This window comes from Eubalaena glacialis, chromosome 10 (assembly GCF_028564815.1).
Source record: "Eubalaena glacialis isolate mEubGla1 chromosome 10, mEubGla1.1.hap2.+ XY, whole genome shotgun sequence".
NCBI lineage: Eukaryota > Metazoa > Chordata > Mammalia > Artiodactyla > Balaenidae > Eubalaena > Eubalaena glacialis.
In genome coordinates this window covers 107,306,279-107,326,021 of record NC_083725.1, presented here as the reverse complement: position 1 = coordinate 107,326,021, position 19,743 = coordinate 107,306,279, and the positions used below count along the sequence as shown (strand labels likewise).

General features: G+C 49.2%; 1 protein-coding gene across 1 annotated transcript in view; it reads right to left on the bottom strand.

The window, feature by feature from the left end:
• Positions 1-19,510, bottom strand: part of CRY2 (cryptochrome circadian regulator 2) — a 31,990-nt gene extending 12,480 nt beyond the window's left edge. The window contains exons 1-6 of the mRNA XM_061201631.1: positions 19,266-19,510; positions 11,715-11,823; positions 9,191-9,333; positions 7,426-7,610; positions 6,576-6,664; positions 145-285 (exon numbers count right to left, since the gene is read on the bottom strand). Coding sequence (XP_061057614.1) covers positions 145-285; positions 6,576-6,664; positions 7,426-7,610; positions 9,191-9,333; positions 11,715-11,823; positions 19,266-19,480 — 882 coding nt within the window. The 5' untranslated portion in view covers positions 19,481-19,510. The remainder of the gene's footprint in view (positions 1-144; positions 286-6,575; positions 6,665-7,425; positions 7,611-9,190; positions 9,334-11,714; positions 11,824-19,265) is intronic.
• Between the last annotated feature and the right edge of the window lie 233 nt (positions 19,511-19,743).

Below are 19,743 nucleotides of genomic sequence, written 5' to 3'. Positions count from 1 at the left end.
GCTTCTTCCTCACCTTCTCTGGACAGTATGCACACTTGAGCCAGAGGGAAGGCCTCTCTTCAGGGTAACTGACCAGCCCAGAAGGCCCTGGTGTCCTCTTGGCTGCAATCGGGGGCGGGCTCCGCCGCCCTCACTGCCCCTTACCTTTTTGTACAGGTCCCACAGGCGGTAGTAGAAGAGGCGGCAGGAGAGGCAGCCGAAGCGCAGGTAGGGGCTGAGGCCCGTGGGGCTGGCCAGCAGGGAGTTGGCATTCATGCGGGGTCTCTCATAGTTGGCAACCCAGGCCTGCAGCAGAAAGAGAAGGCAAAGAAAGGACAGACCTGGATGCTTCAAAGGAGAAAACCTGAGGCACCAGCTAGTTAAGGAATCTGCTTAAGGTCGCAGACCAGAAAGCCAAAGAGCCAGGATGAGACCCTGTGCACGTCCTGCTACTTCACGCTGGCAGAATTTTTGATGGAACCACCACCAATCAAACAATGAGGCCCAAGTTCTTGTCCTGACTCTGTTTAATTTGTGCTATGAGCATAAGAAGTTATTTAGTCCCTCAGCTACTTGTTTATTAAATGAGAACAAAATTTCCCACCTCCTGGGGAAGAACTAAAATGATGGAAATGAAAGTTTCTGAAAGCACTGAAGGGTCTGTGATTCTACAGAAGAAAGGAAAAAGGGCGTCTACATTACAGAGGAAGATATCCCTCCCTCACTCCCTGCTCTGTCACAGGGGCCCTGAGGCTGCTGCTACACGGTGGCTACCCAGGCACTTCTCCCCACTGTTCAACAGCGCAGAGAAACCCATTCCTGGAAACCCAGAGTCATACATTGCTGGGGCCACTTGTCATACAGTATCATTGGTCTTGTTTTTATCATCAGTTGCTGCCGGCAGAGTGCTTTATCTCCACAACTCACTGACACCTGTGTTCTCTCATTTGATCTTAACAATCCTCTGAGGCAGCATTTGTCATTACCTCCTTTTGCAAACGAGGAAAGGAAGCTCAAGGTGTTATGACTCTTCCAAGGTTACAGAGGTGGTAAGAGACAGAGCTGGAGGGACTGACTCCAGATTCCAGTCTTTTTCCACTACCTCTAATAACCATTTTCTCATTCTCGACTCCTAATGCCCTCTTTCTCTTCGTGATGACTATTTCACAAACTTCACGCCCTCTTTATTCTTTTTTTGGCCGCACTGCTTGGCATGCGGAACTTCCCCAACCAGGGGTCGAACCCACAGCCCCTGCAGTGAGAGTGCGGAGTCTTAACCACTGGATCACCAGGGAAGTCCTTTACACCCTCTTTAGACCTCCTATTCCATACTTCCCCACCACCCCTCAGCAGATGACCTTCCTTCCTTATGATAAGGAAATGGAAGCCATCAGGTAGGAAACACCTCAACTTTTAGCCACCAAATCTACAAACTCACCTGAATCCCAATCTACCCCCTGCCCCTCCTGTGACCCTGCCCAAGGCTAAGGCCTCCACCTGGCTCTGGAGCCCTCCCCTCTTCCTTCTCTTGAACATTCCATCTCTCCCTCTCTTCCATGTTCACTCCAAGAACATTGGGAAAATGATCTTGTTTCGTTGCAAACAAAACAAAAAGAACTTCTAGTCACCCTGCGGACTTCTCCCCTTGGGTCCTCTTTCCTCCCTTCACAGCCAGCCTCTCTCCATTTCCTCACGCCCACCTCCACTTTTGCCTTCACCACTCCCACCAGAGTCTCTGAGATGTCCATGCCACTGAATCCTGTAGGCGTTTTCTGTCCTTGTATTTTTGGACTTCCCAGCAGCACTTCAGCCTGCTGACTGCTCCCTGTCTCCATACCCACCATTCTGTTGGCTCCTGGTTGCCATCAGCTGGTTGGCTGTTCTTGGTGTTTCACCAGCTCCACCACCCCTCCCAACTCCTTAAGTGTTGGCATCCCAGGGCTCTGTCCTAGGTCCCTTCTATGCAACTGTGTTCCTGCGTGAGTTCATCCAGTCCCAAGGCTCCCGAGACAATTTCTTTGCAGACGATCACCATGTCTGTAGCTCTGGCCCAGACTGCTCACCTAGATTCCCAAGTCACTCCATCCAACTCCCTGCCAGAGATCTCTACTTGATTGCCTTTCAGACACCTCAAGGGTAGCAGGCTCTTTTCTTTAAACCACCCTTCCACTGGCATTCCCTATCTCAAAAACTGCACTGTCATCCACCTCGTTGCCCAAGCCAAAAGCCTGGCCGTCACCTTTGACTCCTTGCTCACCAGGTCCTGTCAATCCTACTGTCCAAGTGTTTCTCTAATCTGTCCTTTTCTTTCCATTCCCTATTGCCACCAACCTGGTTTAGGCTAAGATTGTATCTATACTGCACAACTGTGACAGCCTCCTAACTGACCTCTCTGCATCAATTCTTGTCCCCCCTAATCCACCCTCCACACTGGGAGCAGAGTGATTCTTTAAAATGCCTGTCCCTGAGGACAATACATGCGCTGGGCTTCCTGGTGTTCTTAGGCTAGAGTCCCAAATCCTAAACATGGCTTACAAGCACCCCACAGTGGCCCCATCTTTCTAGCTTCCTTCCTCACCACTCTTCTTTAAGCACCATGCTCTTTCTAGCCTTTACACATGCAGCTCCCTTGGCTGGAGTGCTGCCTTCCTTTCCACTCCCCTTTCCTTGGTTAATTTTGACTCTTCCTTCAAGTCTCAACCTAAAGGCCACCTCCTCGGCAGGTGATCCCTCAGGTATTGGTTAAGTACCTCTAACAGACGCGAGGTATATTTACCTGCTCATATCCTTGGCCCACCTCTCTTTGAAAACGTTTTTATTTTAAGTGAAACACAGATACAGAAACCACACAGATGTGTGGCTTAACAAATTATTCTAAGGCAAACACCTGTGCAACCACCGCCAAAGTTCAAGAATCAGTACTTTGCCGGCCACCCCAGAAGCCCATCTATGTGCTCATCCCAGTCACGGCCCCTACCCTGCCCCGTAAGCAACCACTTGCCCAACTTTTATAATAATCACTTTCCTGGGACTTCCCTGGTGGCACAGTGGTTAAGAATCCGTCTGCCAATGCAGGGGACACGGGTTCGAGCCCTGGTCCGGGAAGATCCCCCATGCTGTGGAGCAACTAAGCCCATGGATCACAACTACTGAGCCTGTGCACTAGAGCTCGCGAGCCACGACTACTGAGCCCACGTGCCGCAACTACTGAGGCCCGTGCGCCTAGAGCCCGTGCTCCGCAACAAGAGAAGCCACCGCAATAAGAAGCCCGCGCACCGCAACAAAGAGTAGCCCCCGCTCGCTGCAACTAGAGAAAGCCCGCGCGAGCAACAAAGACCCAACGCAGCCAAAAATAAATAACTAAAATAAATAAATGAAAAAAAAAAAAAGTTTACATTTTCCTGTTTTTGCAAAGCACATTTGGAAGGGAGGGCTTTATCTTTTCAGTTATTCCTCGCATTTTTAAGTGTTTTTTTCTTTTTTTTCATCCAAATGTGCATCCCTAGGCACTATAGTTTAGTCTTGGCCATGTAAAAGACTTTGAAATGTTTTTTTTTTATTATTAATTTTTATTGGAGTATAGTTGCTTTACAATGTGTGTTAGTTTCTGCTGTACAGAAAAGTGAATCAGCTGTATGTATACATGTGTCCCCTCTTTTTTGGATTTCCTTCCCATTTAGGTCACCACAGAGCATTGAGTAGAGTTCCTTGTACTATACAGTAGGTTCTCATTATATTTTGATGTGTTAATTAAGTTTCTTTTACTCTATGCATTTCCTGCCATTTCCTTCTTTTCCTTTTATATTTTCTGTCAAAGAATCCAAGCCGTTTGACTTGTACTAATTCCCACAGTCCAGATTTCCCTGTGTACTTACGGTGCAGTTCAACACATCCCTCTGTCCTGTGTGCTGCCTGAAAATTGGTGGCTGGTACCAGAGACTGGCTTCGACTCAGGTTTGATTTCTTTGTCAAGACTACAGGGGGAACATGCCTGGCTGTCACTCTCCTTGGTGTTAGCGGTCATTAATGTATTATGTGTCCTCACTAGGGGCTGCAAGATTCCATCATCCCTTTTTCATTTAATAATTGGGACACCTTTATGGAGAGATGCTTGTCCTCAGCTACTACTGGGTAACCCCATGGTAAAGATCATGTTGTTTGCCTCCCCCTTTTTGGTAGCAGCACCTAATTTTCTTGCGGTGACCCAACTCTTCCCTAATCTCAGTTCAAGGTGGTAAAGTAAAGCTAAGCCACCTCTGACTCTGGGAGTGGGCTCACTCCCAGATGCAAGTCTGGCCAGAGAAAGCGCCCCCTTCCCTGGCCATAGTGACAGAGTCAGGGACAGTCACATGGCCCAAGCTAGACCAATGAAAACACTCCTTGGGACTTTTTCTGAAGCTTTTGGAAAAGAGGCAGACAACTTCCTCTGGTGGTGCTAAGCAGATTGAAAATAAGCTGCTGGTGACCAGCCTTGCCACTGCTCAAGGAAAGCCTGCCTGAGAATGAAATAATACAGAGGAAAGCAGAGCTGAGATGGTGAATGCATTCCAAGTAGCACTAGTTGGATACCTAGATCCAGCTGTGCCTGAAGGCTACATCTTGGACTCTTGGTTATATGAGTTAAAAAAATCCCTCTTTCAAAGGCCAACTTGCAAACAAGAACTGATTAATATAATCCTCTTGCTCTTTCATTCCCATAACCCTCTGAACTACTCCTTTCCTAACCCTAAGCATACTGTAATTCCTTGTTTCGTGTCTATCATCTCCTATAGACTATGTTTCTGGAGACAGACACTATGCCTGTCTTTTTAGGCAGTCTTTCCAGCAGCTAGACCATTCTGACATAAGAAAATGCTTGCTTCAGATTTGGAGAATTGAAGAAGTTAAAATAAACCTCCTGAAATGGTTAAACTCCTGCCCATCAGGTACCTTTTGTTCTCCCTGATGTGTAAAATACAGTATTCCCTCGGGCTACCACTGAGTCTGAAGGGCCCTGACATAAGGCCCCACTACAAAAGAGGCCCTCCAGGGGTGTTTGGAAAAGAAGTCCCTGACTTGGTGATTTAAAAGGCATTCCTCTACGAAATGCTTTTAAGGGGATAATAATCCCCAGGCTATAGGTTAGCTCTTCACACTTTTAAGTCTCATTGTACTCCTGCCACCCCATTTCTGGGGTGGCCTTTGAAAAAGGGATTTTTTTAACTCATATAACCAAGAGTCCAAGATGTCCAGGATTTCAAAGGCAAGTTGGCCTTTGAAAAAGGGATTTTTTAAAACTCATATAACCAAGAGTCCAAGATGTAGCCTTCAGGCACAGCTGGATCTAGGTGTCCAACTAGTGCTACTTGGAATGCATTCACCATCTCAGCTCTGCTTTCCTCTGTATTATTTCATTCTCAGGCAGGCTTTCCTTGAGCAGTGGCAAGACTGGTCACCAGCAGCTTATTTTCAATCTGCTTAGCACCACCAGAGGAAGCTGTCTGCCTCTTCTGCAAAATCATCTGCGCCTTTCTGCCTCCTTGGCCCAGCCTTTGTCTCCAGACTGACCGTAAGAATCTCTGGGTAAAGCTGATGTGGACAAAGACAGCTGGTTCCCCCACGCCCTTGGACATCAGTTCTTATCCTTTTAAATTGCTGGGGCTTGCTTTCGGCCCTGTCTGATGGTAACACCCAAATAGGGACCTCAAGGCTGCTGGGCCTTGGGGAGGCTAGGCCCATGGTGTGCCTTCACTGCTGGCGAGGTACCTCCAGGGCTGGGAAGCATTCTTCCCAAGTCCGCTATCTTAGCCTCCTTCTTGCATTGTTATCACCTGGCTGCTGGGCCAAATGCCCAGCCATCTGAGCAGGAATAGAACAAGTTGTGATTTTAGGGACCCAGTCTATAAACCATCTGCAGGGGGGCAGGAAATAGGAGCTGACTGTTCATGAGAACCTCCTCTGCTTCTCTAGTCCCAGGGAGGTGGGGGCATGTGACATTGTGAGGGGTGCCTCTGGGGCCTTGGCCTCTTTTCTTCCTCTTACCAATTCCCACTTCACTGGGAGGTGGGTCATTTGTTCTCTGTGACAAGCAAATGGAAATCAAACCCTTGGAGGAGACCCAGCAAAAGGTGGGGGACACATAAACATAAAATAATTAATCTTATGGACTTTACTGACCAGAGACCCTCTTAGTAAGGGGACACACAGATGAAAGAAAAGCAATCTAGCCTGAGTTTTAGAATCACATAGAACAAGATCTCACTCTACTACTTACTAACTGTGTGACCTCAGGCAAGTTACTTAACCACTCTAAGCCTTAATTTCCTAATCTGTAAAATGGAGAGCTTAATACTGTCCTTGTAGGGCTGTTGGAAAGATGAAAGGATATAGTGCAAGCAGGTGCTAAACCCAGAAATGCTCAGCCCAGTGACCAGCCCATGGTAAGCACTCACTAAATGGTAGCTGCTATTATTATTGTTGTTATTGCCATAAGGAAGACTTTTCATTTTTCAACCAGCTTGAGCTAAGAGGCACTAAGGGACATGAACCTGGCTCCATCTTCCCTGCGGCATGGGTGTCAGCATCTGAAGTTCTGTGTCTCAGAAACGGGGCCATACCTTCCGTTCCAGGTGCTTATCCAGGCGGGCCAGGGCTTCCGTCTCTCCTCCTTGCCAAACAGCTGGGCCGAGTCCTTCAGTGGGGAATCCTACACGGGGAGGAGCAGGTCACAGGACTGGAGGTCAGGCCATTTCAGTGACGGTTCAGCAAGTCCTCCCAGGCTGGTCTGCTCTGTGAGCTTTGTGGGAACTGAACCACTGTGTTTTTGGTGCTAGTGGGGCTGAGATAATCCTTAATGGGTCCGCGTTTTCTAAGTCACGTTGGTTCTCGTTCCAGTGTGACCTTTCCTCTCCTTTCTCTTGCCTCCCCCAAGCCTCATTCTGGACAGGTGAGAACAATCCTGTACAGCTGGCACTGTCAGGTTAGCTGACTACAGCTTTGGTTTATAGGTGAGAAAGGCTAACTTTGTTCAGATCAAAAAAATGGATGGTGGGGAGGAAGGGGAACGGGAAGGGGAGAGAGGGTGTAGTCAGTAACCTGAGAGGCCGACATACCCCCTTTCATCAGAAACAATACTAGTTATGTTGGTACTGAGAAGCCCACTGATGCCAGCACCAGGCTGTGCCTATATCTGAGAGGGAAATGTACAAAAATAGAGGCATGAACTAGAAACAGAAGATTACATATATAAATACGAACAGAAAAAAGACTGCAGAAGGACTACTGCAAAATTAATGCTGGTTTTCTCTGGGTGGTGGGTAATAGTGATAGTTACTTCCATTTTCATTTCTCCATATTTTCTAAAGTGTCTACAATAACTGCATTACTTTGACAAAAAAGAAAAAACGGTAAATTCTTTTACAAAAAAGGAGGTGCTGGCATGAGAGGCTCAGGGCAGGAAGTACGCACCCAGCTCCTCCAGGGAGGGCACGCCATAGGTCTCATCGTGGTTCTCCTGGATCTCGGCCCTGCAGCCCTCCATCTGCTGGCTGGTCACAGAGCCCACGGGCTTCTTGGGCAGCTCCATGCGGCTGATGATGGCTTGAAAGCGCTTGTAGGTAAGGGGCGGCTTCTGCCCATTCAGCTCAATAATCCTGGGAATCCCAAAGCACACCAGACGTCACTCACAAGATCCTTCATCTCAGGTCCCTGCCCGCCCAGAAAAGAGCCCAGACTTCGAAGGCTTGGAGGGTGGCTTTCCTCATCCGCTCATGGGTCCCACTCTTAAGTGGAAAGGAGGGGACAAGGGGGGCTACATCTCTGTTTTACCGAGAGGGAAAATGAAACCTAGATTGCTGGAGCAGGTGCCTGGAGCAAGTCAGGGCCAAAGCTGGGGCTCAATTCCAGGTTCCCTGGTGCCGATGTGGAGCCACCTAAAGACAGAGACTGACCATATCTCTCTAATCACAGAAAAGTCCCCACTGGCCTTCTTGGTCCTTGGTTTGCCTGTCCAAGCCACAGGGAGTCCCGTGGACCTCCCTCTCTATCCCAGCGTAAGCCTCGAGGAAGTTCTTCGATAAGAGCTGCAAACATGTTCCTTGGTTGGAAAATCATTCCCTTGTTGGGCCCCAATTACTAGAACAGAGAGGTGGAGAACAGCCTGTCCTCCCTAAATCGAGGCTGGGGCTGGGGTTAATAGTAACAACTAATACTTCAAGTGTTTTCTTTTTCTTCTTTTGCAATTTACAAAAGTATTTTTTCATGAGCAAGGGAAACACAGCTGCACTGAGATAAGAAGAAAAGATATAGGAGAGTTTAGAGGAGAACTGAGGCTGTTTATATAAGGATGAACTGGGATGGGCTGCAGCTAGACTCCCGAGGCTCTTGTTGGCCAAGAAGCAGCTTACGCAAGACGGGGCTTGCTGGGAGAGTTTATTTCTCAGTTCCTCTCTCCTCCCCTCCGTTAGTGGAGATATAAGGTTGGCTGCTGCCCCTGCAGTACCTCCCCCCTCCTCCGGCACGTGGCAGGAGGAGGAGCTCCACACCCAGCGCTTCCCTGAGCTGAGCCCAGCTCACATGCAGAGCTGTGTGACCCCAGCCTCCCGGCAGCCACCACTGGTTGTGGGGAGAGGGACAGGGAGCAGGGCTTGGCATCAGTGGCAGCAGCAGCAGGAGGGTGACAGCTCTCGCAGGGAGGGGGAGGAGAGGGTTTCCTCCTAGCCCCTCTGAAAGCACAGAGGCCCTGCAGGGATCTCTAGAGCCTCCCGAGCAACATCTAAATGCATGGCCGGGAAACCCAGATAGCCAGGGGAGCCCAGGGAACGCATCTCAGGAACAGAAGCTGTGTCTATGAGGACAGAGATCTGCTGGGAGGGGCGACAGACAGGGCCCACTGAGGTCAGAGGGCAGTTTCTGAGCAGCAGGACGGAAGCGGGAGTGTGTGGGGTGGATGGGACTGGAGCGTGTTAGGAGCAGATCTATGAAGATCCTGAGTGGGGAGCCTCACTGCTTCTGTCCCTTGGGCCTAATAAGCCTCTTTGCACCCAAATCGGGTAAGCTCTTTGAGCTGTTCTACAGGCCCCAACTCTGACCTATTCTCTTCCAGCTTCTAGAAAATGCCATACCTCATGTGCCAGGGGGCCCTATTGCTGAACCTCCCTGAGTTCCACTCAGCAGGGGCCCAAATCACCAACTCCCACAATTGGCAACCCGACCCCTGGGACCCATCTCTTACTTGTCCAGGTCATAGAGAGTATGAGAGTTCTCAGTCACCACCTCCACACCAGCCTCCTTGGCCATCTTCATGATGGCTGCGTCCCGTTCTTTCCCAAAGGGTTCAGAGTCATATTCAAAGGTCAAGCGGGTCACCCCCCATTCCTGTGGGGAGAGAATCTGTAATGCTCAACACTGTTTGGGGAGAAAGAAGCTGGGCACTCAGCTCTCTCCTGGGAGGGTACGGAGCAAGTCTAGAGACCTGACTGAATGGGCTGCAGAACAAACTAAGGACAATGATTTGAACTGGAAAACCAGCAATCTGAGATCCACAGGGTCTGAGGAGGGCAGGCCTTTGAGGTGAGGCCAACAGCCTACAACAGTGGAGCCCGAGGCTAGTGGTCTCTGTAGAATCAGGAGAGAGGTGGGCAGCCCTGGGCACTTGCTGTGTCCTTGTGGTAGGAGAATGCAGCAGGAGGATATAAATACATGCTCCCAGGGGAGCCTCCAATCCCAGAAAGGCACTGACTCACTGGTAAAGATGGCGGCGGACAGGATCGCCATATTCCGCCTGCTTGGCAAGCCTTTCCCAGAGCTCCTCAGGGCCCTGAAAACTTCTGGCCTAGTTTTCTTGGCAGACTTGTGCTGTGTGAAGTGTGTTGATGGTTTCCACAGCAACACTCCTGAGGCCAGTAGCAAACACAGTTAATAGGCTCCAGCTCTGAGAGAGTTGGGAAAGGAGGAGCAGCCCTTAGCCCAGAGGTCAGAGAAATCAGACGAGAGGGGCCATATATTTAAAAAGAAGGGAATTCTTTTCCAAGTCTTTAGTCATGTCTGGTAGAAATTTCTAGATTTCCTAGCAAAGCTGGGAGAAAGTGGCCCAGTGAAAAGTTGTACAGATAACCCACAGAAAGCCCTAGAGCATGTAACTAGCAAGAAGGAAACCACATTCCAACCAAAGTCTCTGGTCATGGTGCCTTAAAACTCTGAATCCCCGGGGCAAATGTCCTGGCCGTGCACAGGCCAGCCTGGTCCTGACTCAGCCCTGCTGCATGTGAGTCCTGAGCAGGGTTGCTTATCCCTCGTTCAAGGACAGCAGCACTAAACATTTATTGAGCACTTACTATGAGCCAAGTACCATGCTTAGCAGTTCATACAGATTACATTGTTAAAGACTCGTAACCCTGTGAATAATAATAAAAATATTATTAGATGACACCTTCTCCAAGAAGCCTCCTAGGCCTTCTCTCTCAGTATGATTCTCCTGAACCTTGCCCGTTTTCCATCACAGCAGTTACCATACGGCAATGAAGCTTCCCATTACTTGCCTGCTTCCTCCATTACAGTGTGAATGCTCACAGCAGAAATCATGCTTATTCTTCATTACCCTGGGACCTAGTATGGGGCCTAGTACACAGTAGAAGCTTAATAACATACAGTGAATGAATGATCTATCTGTATCTCTGGGCTATTAGTGGGTTAGCCTCTGAGGTGCTGGGAGCGGGGGGACAATGCAGAGGGAGAAGAGAGGCAAATGTGTTTAATGGTGCGGTGGTTAAGAACACAGCCCTGGAGTCGGAGCCTGGGCGCAAATCCTAGACCACCACCCTTAGCTTCCCCCTTAGCTACTGTTTCCGCATCTGCAGAATAGGGACAGCAGCGCCCACCTCTGAGGGCTGCTGTGAGGAGTGCGTGAATTAATGTACGTGAAGCACTTACCTAGAACAGTGTTTGACTCATAGTCAGCCCTCAATGAATGCTGGCTATTATCAGCACCGTGGCATTCGTGCGGGGACGTAAAGTGAATGATGAAGTGTTTACTAAGCTACTGGCCTTGACATTAAGTCTTTGCTCTTGCCTTTGCCCCCAGGAAGAGTAGGGAAGGAAGTTGGGGTGGAGAGAGGCAGAAAAACAATTGTGCGCCGCTGAGGATGAGGGGAGAACGTCCTAGAGCGCTCTGTCCATGAGCACTTTCGTCTCTGTTTGGGCCTTAAAAACTGTGCTTTATAAAGGGGTTGGGGGGAAAAGGGGGCTGGCTACCTGATATAGCAAACAGAGGCCTATATGGTACCTAAATGAAGATTTTATCAATCATTCACAGAGGAGGTAGGGATGTTTCCTCAGAGAGGCTGACTTTTTTTCCAATAAGCAAAGCAAAGCAAGATGGGAAACGCCCATTGCTCAACAGGAAACCTCACCCTCAAACTCCTGGCATAGGAAGAGCCCTAATAAATCTTGCTGGCTTGAGCCAAGAAAACATCTAAGGAAGCCAGTGGCATCCGGGGTGGAATAACTTGCCACATCCCATGTCTGGACTGAGATGGGAACTTTCCAACAAGACACTGGATTCACAGAATTTTTCCTTAACCCAGTTTCCATTCTGTTGGCAGCTGACTGGCTGCACTTGCTCCCAACTTCCCTAGCAGCGGTGGTCAGACCGTCCCCGACCATTTCCATTTCCTCAGTCAGAATATTGTCTCGTTCAGTCTGCGGGGAAACCCTAGGAGCAGACTCTCACTGTCTTCTCTTGGACTTTGCACACTTACCTTGAACAGCCTTGGGAACACGTCAGCTGGCTGTCCCCGGACTACAAACAGGCGGGAGTTCAGTTTCCTTAAACTTGTGTCCAAATCTTCCAGAGACTGAAGTAGGAACCTGCAGAACCCACACAGCCCTTGTTGGTGGTAACATAACAAAGAGTGACTCTTTCCTAACAAAGCAGGGAGAAGCTGGTACATTGTTTATGCCAAACAACTAGCATGGTTCTACTGGGTTCTGGCTGAGGTGAGATACGGCAGAGGATCAGTGCCACCTCCGTTGAAATTCTGCCTTTGTCATTACTAGCTGTGTGACTTTAGGCAGTTACTTAACCTCTTTAGCTTTTTCCCCCCCAATCTGTGATATGGAGTTGGTGTTAGTACCTATCTCACAGAATTGTTAAGAAAGCCAAATAATGCATGAAGAACAGTTAGTACAGAGCCTGGCATATAGGAAATCTGCGATAAGTGTGAACTGCCCCTACTCTTGTTCCTCTGTGATTACAGGCGAGTCACTTATGCCCTCCTGGCCTCAGGCCCTGGGTGTAAATATCTTCCCACCACTAGGTGGTTGTGAGAATCAAAAGGGAGAACAGATGGGAAAGCCATCTGAAAAACAAGTGCAGTACTGTGGTATGGAGGCCTGAGGTCCTATTAGCAGCGGAACAAGACTGCAAGAGCCCTGGAAAGTCTCACCTACCCTGGTCCAACAGACTCCCTTGTCTTTCCGCACTCATGCTTTGGGCTGCACGGATGTCTACCGTCACAGTCCCATGGTCCCACAGCCTGGGCTGAGTCCCCAGTTGCCAGGGTTTCATTTGGCAGGTAGCTCATTCTCCAGGCCTCTCCAGGGCTCTGGCCACCAGGTTTTTGTCCCAAGAGGTAGGAGGCACTTCTCTGTAAGATATCCTCCCATGCTTTCGGGGGTGGGAGTTGAGGTGTGGGAGACTCCAGAAACTCAAGAGACCTAGCCTGCGAGCTGGATCACCAGGGGAAAGGGAAAGGAAATTAACACTGCCTGAGAGCCTTCAGTGTTTTATTTATTTACTTCATAAGACCACAGAAATTTATTACCTGTTCAGTTAGGCATAATCACCTTTCTGAGAAATTCCACCAATACATTTTATGATATGTGTTTTATCTTTAAAGTAACATTTTAAACAGATTAACTCTTCATGTGGTTCAAAATTCAAGTTACAAAAGGGTACACAGTAAAAAGTCTCCTCTTCCTGCTTCCCCAAGGAATTTAATCCATCCCCCTCTCCAGAGACAACTAACATTATCAATGTTATTATATGCCTGTTATGCTTTTTAAGTGCGTTTTCTTTTGAATTCTCTCAAAACATTTTGAAGGAAAATACTATCCTCATTTTATAGATGAGGAAAATGAGATACAGAGAGGAGAATTAATTTGCCAAAGATTACAGTTATTGAGTGACAAAGCTGGGATAGCAAACTATCCCAGACTCTCGGTCAGACTCAAACCATGTTTTCTTCTCTGTGCCGCATTTCTTAAGCCTTTTAGTGGCACATCAAACACTGCTCCAGGGGCTGAGATTCCTGCAGGATCTCATGTGTTTGTGGCAAACACAAACCTGACTCCAGGTAATCCACTGACATTCTGTTCTTCTCAGGAACGAAACCCTGGCAGGTGAGCCTCGTTCATGGACACCTCCTGCTATCTATGCTGGGGCCTCCCACCCAGGCCTGTCAACGATGGGAATCACCGGATTTTATTTTGAGCACAACGAAACCCGGTGGCTCCTCTGCAGCACATCATGTTCCCTTGACTATGGGAGGCTTACAGAAGCACCGACTGTTCCCAGGCTGCCAACTGGAACCAGTCCCTGCTGCCACCTCTGACGTCAACAACATGACACTGCCAGGCAGAGAATGCCACAGACCCACATTCCAGCACGAGCTGAGTCCTGGGCTCAGCCTGAAGCATCAGGCTAGCTCACGAGCAGGCAGAGACTCTCCAAGGGGTTGCGATGGGAGACTGACAGGCTGAATGCTGCTTTATGCAAAGCCAAAGCTCCACCTCTGCGAATTCCTGTTTTTGAAACACTGTCACCCTCAGAAAAGGAAAGCTGAGACAGAGTGACGCACTTGCACTTGCTTTGGCCTCCTCCCAGGCCTCACCCTCTTCTCAGGAGGAAAGACAAGAGACCAGTGTAAATTGCCTCTGTGCCCCTTGAAACCTGGGCCCTGCCAGGCAGAATGCCTAGGGATGACTGGTGACTTAGATTCTGCAACCCCAGGACAGAGGGTCCTGCGGCTCCCGGGAATGTCCCTGCCATGCACTTTGGGGGCCTCAGCCTTCACCGTCCACCAGGCTGCCCAGGACTTGGATTTGAAGCTACAAATAGGACTGGCATGCACATGAAAGCTAGGTTCCAGCTGCCTTCTGCAGACTTTATTTCTAGACCTCATTTATTAAAAGGAGAGATTCCTTGCAGCATCTCTCTAGTACAGGTAACCTCGTGAGAACCCTTTTCTTCTTTGACAAGAGAAGTCTATAGCCGAGGCAGTGAGCGGAAGGCACGACTGTGAACTCAGCAACCAAAGGATAAGAATAGTAACAGCAACAACTAACATTTAATGAGCATTTGCAATGAACCAGGTACTATTCTACTTGTTTTACATACATCACCTCATTTAATTCTCATTTTACAGATGAGGAAAACTGAGGTACAGAGAGATTAAGTAATTTGCGTAACATCATTCACTTAACAGGTGGCCAGAATTCAAACCCGGACAGTGTGGCTTGGCGTCTTTATTCTTAACCACCAGGCTCCACTGCCTCTCAACCAGGACTTACCCCCTGAGCACTGAGGCTGTGCTGCAGGGACTCAGCCATCAGAGAGCACCACAGCTCTACCCGTAGGCCAACACCTTTGCTACCAAATCCTTGCTCCTCCAGGGATCAACAGCTGTGAATCACCCAGAAGCTTGCTGAAATGCAGGATCTCAGGCTCCATCCCAGACCTCCAGAAACAGAATCTGCATTTTAGCAAGATCCCCTGGTGACTCCTTTACAAATCAAAGGTTCAGAAGCACTGTCCCAGAAAACTGAACTTTACTTCTAGCTTCTATATTACAAGTTGCCTTTCTTTGCTTCTAGTTTGTTTTCACTGAACTTCCTCTCTTTTGAGAGCCTGGTTTCTGCTTCCCCTTTGGCCCTCTAGAAATGCTGTCACTTCCAACTGCCCCCCTCCCCAGTCAAGCCCTGCAGGGCTCCTCCAGGAAGGGAGGCCTCACGATGGCCGCCGGGAGCCCCAGCCTCCAGGCAGACAGAGAAAGAGTAGCCACTGCTAGGGCACCACCTGTGAGGACGGCCAAGAAGGGGCAGGGAGCAGCGGAGCAGTGCTGCTCCTGGGCAAAAGCTCCCTGGGGCCAGCGGGCGCATTCTTTCACCAGAGAGAACCCTGGGCCTTTGTGCTCCCCTAGAGCCCTCCTCTCCACATGGCCAGTTTCTCTTTACTCCAGTGAGGGGGGAATCTAAAGAAAACTGGCCTGGGCATTGGAGGTGGCAGTGTTTGGGCAGGCAGCTCACCCTTGGCAGCTCCAAGCTGAGCTCACATGGCTGAAATTCAGAGCACACCGTCCTGAGAGTTCAAGCTCACCCTTTGGATTAGACAACATGTGCAGCTTAGTTGCATTATGTAAGTGCTCTGGAGCCAGAAGCAGACAGAACTAGAAGAAATCAAATTGGGATTTCAAAAAATACTAAAAGGACTCAGTAATTCAGGGACTCCATGGAACTAGCCCTTTAAAATAAAAGACACGCAGATCTTTTAGGGAAGGACTTATCTAGAGAAGAAAGATTCTGTGTTGAGAAATATTTTGTTTGTTATTAATAGGAAGAGGGAAAATGATAGTGAACTCTCTTTTTGGGTCTAGATCGCCCTTGACCAAGTTTCTCTGCTTCAAGCCAAGGTTAACTGTAATGATGATATCATTGGCCAGCCCAGACTGGCTACATAGGCTATTAATATAAATTAATTTCTCCTAAGTAATTAAGAGCGCTTTAAGCCCCATGGAAAAGGATAACCCAAACCCACAATCCATAGCAGGGATTGATCTCTAAGTATCACTTGGCTAAAAATATGTTTATTCTTTCCTAATTTCAAAGAGAAAGATGAATGTGAAAGTTATCATCCCCTTTAGGCAAATGGAAACATTTCCTCAGCAGCAGAACAATAAAGTGACTCTCGGGTACCAGTGTGAACAACTCAGAGAAACTCAAATTTCCCTGCCAGTAGACCATAGTTCTCAATCCCCTTCTTGCTGACCAAGTTCCAGGGAAGAACCACCCAACTTGGACAGTCCACCAGTGTTTAGCTCCCGGCACTGGGAAGAGAGACACACTTGTTCTCACCAGGCATCCGGGGAGTTCCCAGGTCACCTCATTCACTAATTCTGAGTGATTTTGGCTGATATTTTATTTCTACCAACTCCTTCTGTCCCCAAGTTCCTTAATACAGGTGTAGCACAGAGCCAAGGAGAAAATGACATAAATAAAGGGTAAGGTGAATTGTTGCCAACACCCATCTGGGTTGCAGTAGGGAGAGAAAGGTAATGAAAAACTGCAAGGGCCATTTTTAAATCTAGAAGTGGCTCACATCCCCTCTTTTTTTTTTGGTTCTCACTGCAGTACTTCCTTCTAGACGCAGTAAATTTGGGGAAGGTGGGGCTGGGGAAAACGGCAAAGGGTTTAGCTAACTAGTGCTTGGCAAAAAAAGTCCTGAGGCTCAAATGCTACAATTAGCTCATAAACTTCCCACTACCACCAAGGCAAGGAGTATGCTAGCCCTTCTCCTATGCTAATAAATGTACATGTTCTTGGTTGCCTTCCTCTGTCCACTTTTACTCTTAGGAAGGGCCATTCATGGTTATTTTAATCTGATTTATCTGCTGAAAAACGCTGTGTGGGAGTCAGTGTAGGAAGTGCAGGAGGATAACAGAGATACAGATTTTGGTTCCCCCCACCTCTTGCAGGTGGCCCAGGGCCCACTCTTCTGAGGGAGGCTTCTCAGAGGCAGCAACTGAAATATTTACAGAGCTAGGATGTTACGCTGCAGCGCAATTCTCCCAGGTCACTTCCAGATCCAGAAACAGCCACTGGAAGATTACACATATTGTAGTTACACAGAGGTACAGCTGGCTCCATCACTCCCCCTAACACCCAACCGAGTGCATAAAACAGTCTGCAGTTCTGCCCTCGCTCTGAACCTGGGAGCAAAGAATATGGCGGGGGTGGTACGAATGTGTCTGTGCCCAGACCCAGGAGCAGTTATCGTATTTGATCTGTTTTGTGTGATTTCACCTCTTTCTTCTGATGCCAAAACAAATCAGACTTCTTGCCAATGCACTGCAATACATATCCCAAGTTGTCGGGCTCAGGTCTGGGGTTCTCTAGTCCAGTGCTTCTCTGGCTTTGCTGCACATCACACCTTTAAAGACCCTAATGCCCAGACCATAATCCAGAACAATGAAATCAGAATTGCAAGAGAAGGGGGCCCAGACATTTTTTAAAGATCCTTAAATGATTCCCATGTGCAGCAAGGTTAAGAACCACTGCTCTAGTCTGTCCCCCTATTTTATTTACTTCATGGCATTAGTTCTACTAAATTAAGGTTGTTTACTTGTCTTGCGCCATGCAAATGTAGGCTCCAGGAGCTCTGGACACCACATCTGCTTGTTCACTGCTATTTCCCTAGCAGCACCTAGAGCAGTGTGCCTGGCAGATATTAGGCACTCATTAAATAATTGCTCAATTAACATCTGCATTCCTACATGGCCTCTGACTTCAGGATTTGACACAGGCATCTGAACTGCCATATTCCTTTTCTCTCTCACTCACTCAAAAGCACAATCACAAAAGGATGACCCACAAAACACCTAGTTTCTAGCGAATCTGAGTTTAATCAGCAACAGAGTTTTTGTTGTTGATCTGTAATTTCCACTACCACAAAGGAGTAGGCAGTCCTATGCAATGTCCTCCAAAACCCCAAAAAAGGAGAAACTCCGTGACAACGCAGCAAGCAAGCAGTCTGGATTCTATTTACTCTGCTCTGACTGGCACACTGCCACTGGGAGAGGGGCAAAGTCTCAGGCTTAGTCCATGCTAGGGATGGCCGGTCATTTAAGGATGTTTGTCAAACCCAACCTCCTATCTATAGAAACTGAAGCAGAGGCAGAGCAATAGAGCAGCTGAAAATTGTGTGGGCAGGCTCTCCACAGGACTATCTTTAGTTGTTCCCTCAATATAAATGGGTCAGGAGGGGGGCATTTAATAGATCCACTGCTAGGGGCATTCACTCTCCTAGCAGGGCACACACCTTGGTGAGGAAAGAATGGTGGAGAGCCAGCATATCCTGGTAATAACCCTGCCTCTCAAGCAACAAGGTCACAAGCAAACATGCTCCAGAACAATGCAGACAAACCAAAGGACTACTGAGGGGCATGTTAAAGAGAGATGGGAACACAATGTCTCAGAACTCCTTGGTTTTAAACACTCGTTAAAGAGAAAACCCATCAACTACCTATCTGTTAATCTTCTCCCATGATCCTGTCCACTCCATCTCCTGGGAATCATCAAAGAGGGACCCTTGATATCACAGCTTTCCTGGTCCCTAATCTTAGTACATCAGTTGATAAAAGTCTAATCTATAATGGCTCGGCCGTCCTTTAAAAACAATCTCATGAGAAGAGGAGGAAGGAAGGGACACTTTGGTTCCTTTTTTTTTTTTTCCTCTAGCAAGCCCATAGCTGCTGAGGGAATTCTCCAAAATGGATTAAGTACTGCTCTCTGCTCTCCAGCTCCGGACACAAAGTGCCTCTAACTGAACATGCCCTTGAGGTCTTTATCTATAATGAAGGGGAGATGGCACTTGCCCTATCTAATGCTAAGCCAGAGTCTCTAGATGCCTCCAGAAACAGAATGATCTTGGTGGAGGGAAGGCAGGATGGTTGAAAAAATGGATTCAAACAAACCGGAGGCTTACAGATGACCTTCAGGAGCACAGCAATGCGCTCTTTACTTGAAGAATGCAGGCATCTGCTGTGCTATCAATTCAGAAACGCATCCCTGCCCTCACACCACAATAGCTCCTGTCCTCCCCCTCCCCCCCCCCGCCCCCAGTACACCCCTAAGAGCCCTAGACAAGGAGTCCCTGTTCTGCCACTCACTGGCTGCAACTCCTTGAGCAGGTCAACTTTGTGTCTCTAGGGCTCAAGAGTCTCATCTGTACAATGGGGATCATGATCTGTCCCACAGGAATGTCGTGAGGACCAAAGAGGATAACACACTGTGCGAGCGCGCGGTGTCAGAAGCTGAGCCCTGGTCCACCCAGGCTATTACTACGGGGACTAATTGCTTCCCTCTTCCCGGCTTCTCCCCTCTGGAGACTCGGCTCCGTCCCCCTGCCCCACCTCCTTCAGGCCGGGGTCTTTCGGCAGAGGGGACTGGGGCCAGAGCCTCCCCTTCCGAGGATGGGTGCCCCAGAGGCCAGGCTGCGTCCCCCGGGCCCGCGAACCCGCCCCGGGCCCCCTCACCTCCATCGATTGATCCCGACTGAGGAGGAGGCCGCGAACCAAGGGTCGAGGATGTAAACGCAGCGCATACAGTGCGCCCCGCGCACGGCCGCCTGCAACGCCGGGTTATCATGGAGCCGCAGCCCCTTGCGGAACCAGTGCACTGAGGAGGCGCCTTCCGCGCGGGGCGCCGGCGCCGGGGCCGCCACTGCCGCAGTAGCCACAGCCGCCGCCATCACCTCCCTGACTGCTCTGGCCACCGCTGCTCCGCCCCCATAGACACCGCGGGCCCCGCCCCCAGCCCGCCCAGTGACCTATGACGCTTCCGCTCCTCTCTGGGTCCCCGCCCCCGGGACCTGGAGCCCATCTGCTATTGGCTGGGCGCTTCCCGCCCGGCGATTGGCTCTGAGGCGCCCAGTCTGGCCCCGCCCCCTCACGTTCCCACCATGTGTGGGCTCGCTGGGGAGGAGCCGGAGGGCTGGGCGGGTGACGCAGGCTG